At 44.5% G+C, this 8,995-nt stretch overlaps 1 protein-coding gene across 3 annotated transcripts in view; it reads right to left on the reverse strand.

The window, feature by feature from the left end:
* DLGAP4 (DLG associated protein 4) overlaps positions 1–8,995 on the reverse strand; it is a 47,077-nt gene that overhangs the window by 37,770 nt on the left and 312 nt on the right. Inside the window, exon 1 of one of the 3 annotated variants that reach the window (XM_025205384.1) lies at positions 8,555–8,982. The exons of 1 other annotated variant lie outside the window; for it this stretch is intronic. In XM_025205384.1, coding sequence (XP_025061169.1) covers positions 8,555–8,664 — 110 coding nt within the window. In that variant the 5' untranslated portion in view covers positions 8,665–8,982. Of the gene's footprint in view, positions 1–8,554; positions 8,983–8,995 lie in introns of those variants that run through there. One more of the 3 variants, XM_025205385.1, reaches the window with a different exon arrangement.

The raw sequence follows: 8,995 nt of genomic DNA on the forward strand, positions 1-8,995 counted from the left end.
AAGAGTGACTGTGCAGTCAATCCCATCATAGTGCACAAGGAAACAGAAAATAACATAATTTGCTTTTGTACTAGTTTCACTGGTTATGGGGCCTTGAAACATTAGTTACCATCAAAAGAGAGCAGAAGTCCAGAAGAGCTGTAAGGAATCATATCCAATCATGCACTATTGGATCTTGCACAAAATTGGACACAGTAGTGACCAGCATGATAAAGAATCTCAATATAAAAACCTAACAATTTGAACTATGTCTACAACACTGTTCTTTCAAATAAGAAAACTACTATTAACTTGAAGCAGAGCATTCCTTAAAAGGGCTGACAAGATAATTTGAAGGCCAGGTTTGCAGACAAGGCAATAAAACAAGGCAATAAAAAAAGGAATAGACGTTTGATTTGACATGTATGCAGATGCAGGTCACATGAGAATGAAAAATTGCAGTAAGTGCATCAGGAGTTTCACTGCACAAAGCGTGCACAGGGAAGTCTCAAAACCTGAGTCGGAGATTAAGTGCTCAGCCCTTCAGATGACTCAGTGAATCCTCCGGCTGTCCAAAAAATACATTGTCCAAATGATCAGTATTGCAGGTAGCCCTAGAGGTTCACACCCCATTTTTGAAGAGTTTCTATAGATAAGTATTTAATTGCCCAGAATGTATTTCAGAAAGCTACAGCAGTCATGGAAATACCTATCCTTTCTTTCTCCAAAACAGAAATACTTCATACTACTTTGCTCTCTTGCACTCTTGGACCCCAGAATAGGTTTATATAGCCTCATCTGTGAAGCCAACTTATCTTGCTCCTTCCCCACAACCTTGCTATCGCTATCAAGTTCTGGGCCATGAATTCAGATGTGCAATCATATAGGACTAAGAGCCCCCATAGGAGTGCTAGGAAGTCACTTTCCCAGCACACAATAAATGCCTTTTTTTTTTTTTTTTGGGGGGGGGGGGGGGAGGAGGAGGAGGAAGGGCAATGTGAAAGAAAGTTCAAGGATCAAAGCCTGCCTCCACTTCACTCCTTGTGCACATTCAAGACATTTCTGAGGAAGGCAGCAAGCTGCTTTTAATCAGCTGGAGTGAAAAGGGAATTTAGAAGGCCACATGAAATATTTAAGAGGCTTTAAACGCCTGCAGCTGATGGCAATAGGGGCTTAGGGTACAATTTTTTTACTCTATTAAAAACAAAATTTTGTAAGCCACTGTTTTCTGCGACTGTTACCAAGATGCTTATAGACACCTTAGCCTCATAAACATGGGCAATCTTTAGGTACTAACTCTATGCACAATTTTCAATCCTGCAAAACAAGAGCAGCACATATTCTCCCTTGGAAGGGCCTAGTCAAATCGTTTGCAGTGGGTTCTTCAGCCAGAAGCTCAACTGATAACATTCTTTGCTGGGGGACGAGGACTAGCATCCCCTCCTGTTACACTCCTGCAAGTGCAGTAGCAGGTCTGGACCACAGAGCTTTAAACGCATGCGTTTATCCTTTGTGCACTAATGCTCCTCCCCATTTGAACTCACTACTGGTCAAAAGACAAGGAAATAATGACATGCTGCTCCTATGAGTTTTCACCTTTCCCTTCCCTCTGTCATTGTATTTAGCAGGTTTGCTAAGTTTTAAGAAATGGTGCACAAGTGAACTATAAAAGTGAGGGCAAGTTTGGACCTGCCTGGACATTACTCTCCTGCCAGGACAAAGCTTGACACAATACAACGTATATTTTACCATCACCGACCAGCAGTTTCTTAATGGACGTTAAACAGTCCATTCCACTTAAGTCAGTTTGGATAAAAAGCAAGCAACTTTGCTAGGAAGCCTTTAACAGCAACCAACCAACCAGGGAAATTTTTAAAGTGCTTTATTTTGCTGATTTCATTAAACCAAGTTACTTCGGGGCATCTATAAAGTTTATCCAGTCATCTACAGTAGTTTTCAACCTGAGGTCTGCTGACCCCTAGGGCAGCGTTTCTCAACCCATTGGTTTCAAGAATATATGAAAGGGTCACGAACAAACTTTAAAAATTGATTCTCCTTTAAAAGGAGAAAAAGTGGGAAACTATAGCTTTTCCCTTGCAGGCTGGCAAAGCTCCAGCCTGCAAAGGGCTGATTGGGCCCCCTCCCCCACACCCACTCCCTGCTCCACACACTGTGGGGCTGGGGCCCGGGGACAGTGGATCAGGAGTGAGGGGCACTTTGTTGGGACTGGCCATCCTTGTTACAAATGGGTCTTGGTACAAAAAAGGTTGAGAACAACTGCCCTAAGGGTCCTCAGACTATTCTAAGGGGTCTGTGAAAGAGATGACTAAGATCAATCAAAATCACATGAATATCTACACTTACAATTTAAAGGGGTCCACACCTCCATTCAAAATTGTTCAGGGGTCCGCAAATGAAAAAAAAATAAAAAAGATTGAAAACTACTGGTCTACTACATTCACAAGCAAGTGGTTGTAGGCAGAGGTAAAAGTGTTGCCTTGTTATCCTACATCTCTGCTCTGTTTGAGAGCTAGGTGTTGACTCCTTAACATGCATACATTATCATTATCACAGCAGGGTCAGACATCTCTAGTTGCTGAATCTTTATTACAAGAAGCAGAGCAAGACAGCTTCCTTCTCAGATTCCAGCAGGCTGGTCAGGGATGTAGTTCAGATGCTGTGCTGTGGCTGTTCTCCTGTGTCCTGACTTGTAAACTGGAGAAGTCATCTTTGCAGGGTTACTCTGCTCTTGCAGAAGAGTCCACAGCCCATTTGTTCCTTAATACCTCACTTGGTTTGGTTGGTTGCTATACTGCAGGTGACTCTCCCATTTCAACTTTTAAACCAAGACAATGATCTGCCAGTTCTTTCCCAGGGGCTGGCTTAAACACCCCCCCGCAGTGGCTCAGCCTGCAGAGAAGGCCTTAGCCATCAGCCCGTTCTTCACTATCTCTGGGAACTTCTGGTTTACAAGAGGGCTTTTGACAGGCATTTGCCATTCTGTTCAATGGATTAGGATTCAGAACATATTAGCAAAAATAATTTGACCACCTGACCTGGAGGCCAAAAGTGCAACCAGCAACATGCCAAAAAGCATTGCATAAAATGAGAACAAATGAGACAGAAGGTAAAAATAGTCAGTGCCAGACAAAGCCATTCAGATGTGGTAGGACACATCCTGCAACACCTGATCCACTCCATTGGGGAAAACACATTGCCTGCTGTCTTGCACTGGGCAGGGGCCTGACACAGGGCAACAAGGGATGTGTTCTCCTTGCCCAGGTATCCCTCACTGTCCTATGCCTTGTTGCTGGGACATGTGCCAGGTCCTGTGGAGGCATACACGGTGCAGGACCTGGGAAATCCCTGATGCTCTTGTGCCTCCACTCCAGGACCTGTGCCAGCTGCACTCATAGGCATGGATCAGAGCAGGTCTGGGTACAAAGTGCATGGAAGTCCTCAGGTCTCATTCTTCTCATCTTTATACCACTTGGCTGGGACTGTTCTGACCCAGACCTTCTAATGAAGAGTGGGTCACAGCACAGGACCCAGCATGGGTCTCTGAGTAGAGACACAGGGCCCCAGGCTGGGGCTCATGCAGTATTTCTCCACTTGCTGAGATGTACCCCTGAAGATCCTGGGGCAAGTCTCTGTAAGTGGGAAGCCTTGACTTGCCCTTACAGAGTGGCGCCCTGAGATTCCCCAGAGCATCTCTCTGCAAGCAGGGAAAGCCAAGCACATATGCCTGGGGCTGGAGGAAGTGGATCCTGTGCACCATGGGAACTTCCATGCAGGATCCAGCTCCTCGAGTCCTGGCAGCACCTGCCTGGGGTGGCCAGAGCTTTCCACAGTCCTCCCACATAATAAAGACATCCACCACAATAAACCCGCCTTTTCCATGGACACTGATGTGACAGCATAAAGGGGATGGAGGTCTATTTGCACCTCTTTTTTTTTTTTTTTTTATATATATATATATATAAGTGATGGCTGCATAAATGCAACATCATGCAAGGTCTGTTTCTACACTGAGACTGAGGCAGGGATAACCATGTGTCGATAAGACATGAATGAGGATGGGCAGAAACAGTCACCTTGCAGTACACCTTTAATAGTAGTCTAAATCCCAAGTATTTAAAGTTCGTGTGTCATATACAAGGGAATTTTTTTCTAAGCTTTTCCAGAGATGAGGCAATTTTCTTGTAAAGCATGCTCCAAATTAAAGCCACCCTCAAAATGCATATCCTATCCTCAACATGCATAATCTAGCCATAATTTTAAAAGGGATTATTCTTCCCTATGAACAGCAGTAGAGATCAAGCAAGATACAAACATTCTTTATTTTGGGTGTTTTTGCTGATTTTCATTCAGTTTTTCCTCCACAGGAACAATACATGCCAGAAATCAGTTAGAATGGAAGAGTATTCGGAGAGCTTTACGTTCAGTACGACTGCCTGACAGTTTCAACACGGGCAGGGTGCTCATGTAAAAAATAGCATCTGAAAGTGTTCCCTGGAAACATTTGACTCTGACAAAACCATTTTCATCTTTTTCTTTTCTTTTGGACTTGGTCCAGTTACCAGATTTGTTTCAGTCCTTTTGATGTCTGACCATAGACAGCACTTTCTTGGAAAAGACTGGATTAAAGGGAGCGGGGTGTTTTGTAGGTCAGCATTTGAGAAGACTCCTAGATCTGCAGTGGTTTACTACACCCAGCACTGAGTCACTGTAACATGCTCTCACCACAATTAGTAACCAACCCCATAACCAAGGTGTATAATGTTGAGAAAGAGGCAGATGGAACTGATGCCAGTCACAAGGACCATTAATGGAACACAGACCACGTCCCCGTGTAACGTTTTGGCAGCAAGGCCTGGCATTTCAGAAAGTGATAGGGAGAAGTTGAACAAGAAACCCTCTTCAATGATTAACAAATCCACAAGTTCGCTGCTACGCTGATTATGGCCATGAAAACACAAGCCTAGTTCCTCCCACTACCATTACTGTCTCTACTTAGCTCATCCATGAAGGCAGGCAGCCAGTTCATCTGTGGCCACATTGTATCACATATACCTGGACATCATGGTATTACCAAAGAGGGACTAGAGATCTTTCTGCAAGTATAGAAGAGGCAGTGCACATACACGACACTGTACACTTGCAAATCATTAACTGTTCCATCCTAGAGCTCTCAAGCATGTAAAAAGGCTCAGTGTACTTTTTGGTGGTCAGTACCAAGACCAAAGTCAATCACTTAACAATATGTTGCAACTGGAACACAGCCTGGTAGATACTTAAGGTTCCAGCAGACAAATTTTATTAATAAAGCTAGAGTGACTCAACATGCTTCCCGTCATACGCTGGCACCCCAATTCAAGTGAAAAGGGTAACAAATAGTTTTGAAAATATACGCAACTGTAATTTTCTCTGTTCATTCCCCCTCCAAAGTAATAGGTGTCATAAACACCTTAATTCAAGGAAAAGTAAAGCTTTATATTTTTGCTGAAGGTTATCAAGCCATTTTGTATTCTCCCCTGGTTCATCAATAACTAGGAATAAAGTGGGCTGAATAATTAACAGCCTCCTCCCAGCAGATTCTTACAAGGATTCCACAAGCTTGTGACATCACAACTAATTCCATGACAACTGATGACACAATTGAATCAAACAGGAGCAGGTCAGTTAGAAAGAGCTTTATTGTGTTGGCCACCTTGTTAAATGACAGCAACGAGGGAAGACATTACAGGAGATTGTGTAACAGTTTAAAGGTTTCAGCAATAAATACATTTCTATTAAGAGACTGCCCAGTTTTTTCTTCTCTAAAGATTAAACCTTGGCTAAACAAAGTTCGAAAGGTACACTTTTATAATGCATGTCATTTTAAAAATGCATCACTAGCTAATGTTCTGATTGCCTTAAGAACACTTCCAAATACCGCCTAGATCAGGAAGTACCCATTGTTCTTTTACCTCAAGCCCAGCCTTCTCTTTCCAGCAAGAAAACAGGGTGAGGGTTTTGTTTGTTTGGTTGGGGTTTTTTTTGTTTTTTAAAGAAAATGTTGCCAAAAGCCTTTCAAACAGCCTGAATCTGGCTCTCTGAGGCATAATCTATGAACAACAGATAAAATGCTGACATTTCTACACCATGACAAATCACTGGTAAAAAGATTTTTCTTATGCCAGATATAAAATGTGTGCAGCATTTGGAGATGTGCAACAAGGAGATGCTTGAAGTCACTCAGAAATTAAGACATATAGCAGTTTTGAGGGAAGAAAAGCCAAGACTGAAATAGGGAACCAGATTCTCCACTGATGTAAGCCAACATGACTCCAATGGAGGGATGCCAGGTTATGAGCTGACAGTCTGGCCCAGTGACTGCATCAACAATAGATAATTACATTCTTGTAGGCAAACATCTTGTTTGAGTGCATACAATGCACTGCATCCACAGCAAGTACTCTGAGCACTGGGTGGAGGTGGGGCGTGAAGGGCAGAGCAGGAATTTTTTTTGGGGGGGGGGGGGGGGGGGCCAAACTGTGCTGAGAACAAGCAAGGCGCAGCAACTTCTCTTGCCTCTGCTTTGACAGGTGGAGGGGTTCAGGTAAAGGAAGCCAAAAGCAGTCAAGGCTCTTCACCAAAGCTGCTCTACACAGGCACAACCAATACCCTGAGTTGTTAAGATTGGTATGAAAGGTGGGTAGGGGCATACAGGCTTACACTGTAAGGTATAACTGAACTGTTGTAATTACTACTGTAGCACCTACAGTCTACGCTACCACTGCCCATCTGTGCAGACTTTAGTAGGAGTAGAGCATTTAGCCTTGCTCAGCGACTGTAGTCATAAAGAGAGGACACAAATGCCTAACTAACCATCATAGCCATTTTCTATTGGTTACCCTGGGGGTCTTTAAGAGGAGGCTAGATGAACACCTTGCTGGGGTCCTTTGACCCCAGTGCTCTTTCCTGCCATGGCAGGGGGTCAGACTTGATGATCTGTCAAGGTCCCTTCCGACCCTACAAACTATGAAACTATGAAAGGGGGCAAGGTATGTCCACTGTTGCAGCTCACTATTATAGACTTGCCCTGAAGAGGAACCAGGACACTTCTGCTGCATACCGGCAAGGCAAAACTTGGGGATTCCACACAAGGACACAAGATGCAGCTGGCATGAACTGGGACTAGAAGTTATTCTTTGCTCTATTCCCAAGACGACAATGTTCAATCTGGTGCAGAAGATGTTTCTTCTGAACCAAAGAGGAAATTAGCAGCATTATTCCTACAGAGTAGCTTGAAGCTGGGAGAGAGTACAGAAATCCCTGGTGCACAGCACAGCTGCTCAGGGTGTGTACTGTCATCAGAATTTGGGCCTTAGGTAATGCTTTGCTTTTAGAGCTGTTTGCATATTCAGCAAGACAACCTACGACTCGTTACACTTGGGTGGTCTTTTGCTCTTCTTGATGGCAAAGCAGCCCTTTTTTCCTTTGTTTTTTGAAAAAAGGTTCTGTTCTGCAGAGACTGATACCTTTTGTTCGCTTTACTGTATCTAAATTCTAGTTATTACTCTTGAGCTAGTCCAGCTGAAATGAGAATGACCACAGTGCAAAGCATGTGACTTGCTGTGTTTATTGCTGCACTGTACTCACTCACGAGCTCCATTAATACTTCTTGAGGCACACATCAGGTAGTCGAGTCCTGCAATAATCAGTTATTCTGATTTTTTTTCCCCCACGTAGAGCTACTGGAAAATAGGTCTGTAAAGCAGAGGTATAATGCTTAGGTACAAATCTTTGGAGGAACATGAGTGTGTTCTATCCTATGTTCATGTTGCAGAGTAGTTACATTAGCAGTGGCTAACTGTCCTTACTCCAACTAGTCAGGCCATGCACACATGCTGTGATCATACTTTTGGTTGCCACATGGACCTAACCTTAGTCTACACACAAAGCAAGTTTCCTAGAATATAGCAATAGTCAGGTAACAAGCTGTGCTATAGGGTGTTTGCAGCAGACCCATTAATATTAGGGATAAAAAACAAACAAAGAAGGCTTGTATGCAAGTGAAAGAATACAAGGCAGAAAAAAAAAAAAAAAAGGTGTTACAAGAAGCCAAAATGTTAATTTCCCGTAGGAGCCACACGCTACAATTTCTGTTTTAGGGAAACCAGACGTGAAGAGATAAAGGACCTACATCCCTTCCCCCCTCATTTCATGAGACATTTACAGCCCCTTAAAATCAAAAGGGAAGCCCACACACACTGAAGCGCTGGAAAAAGCAAAGACTGTTTCAAAGCGACTGTCAGGACATTCACTTTTGAAGTATTAGCCCAATTCTGTCCCTCCATTCAAGAACATAATTCATGAGATCAAGCGCTGCTCAGCTCTCCTCATCCTGCTGTGCAGTAACTTCAAGGAAGCTCTGACACACGTACCCCAGCATCACTGAAGGACACCGCTTCACTGACATGTGTCCATCTATGGGAGAGCAGAACTGGGCTCAGGGCGTAAGGGGATCACCATGTAAAGAACAGGTAAGAGGAGATCACAACAAGTCACGTCTATCGCAGTTAACACTCACGTGTAATGAATTAGATAAGAGAAAAACATCTTTTTCTGAGCCTGTTCACTTTCCACACGTAACCACCATCTGTGCAGGGACACTTGCAATGCTCCCGCTGCCGAGCCCATTCTTGCCAAGTAAGCATGGAAAGGAGGCAGGTGCCTAATTTATCATGGGTGTTGGTAAGAACAGCACCTGGCCTGGCCTGGCCTGAGGCATCTGTCACCCACCCTGCCATCTGTCCCCGGAGCGGTCCCGAGCGCAGGGCGCGGCACCGCTCCACCGGGCTCAGCGCTCCCGGCCCACAACACAACACGGGCACAAGTCAGCCCCAACCCCTGCTCCTCAGCCCGCGCCAGGGCCACCAAGGGGCGGCGCTGTCTGAGGGAAAGACTGGGTCTGGGTTTCGGACGCTCGGGCTTCTCCACATGGCGGCGGGCGGGGCGGGGGGCGGGGGCG

Source organism: Alligator sinensis, unplaced genomic scaffold (assembly GCF_000455745.1).
Source record: "Alligator sinensis unplaced genomic scaffold, ASM45574v1 scaffold511_1, whole genome shotgun sequence".
NCBI classification, from domain to species: domain Eukaryota; kingdom Metazoa; phylum Chordata; order Crocodylia; family Alligatoridae; genus Alligator; species Alligator sinensis.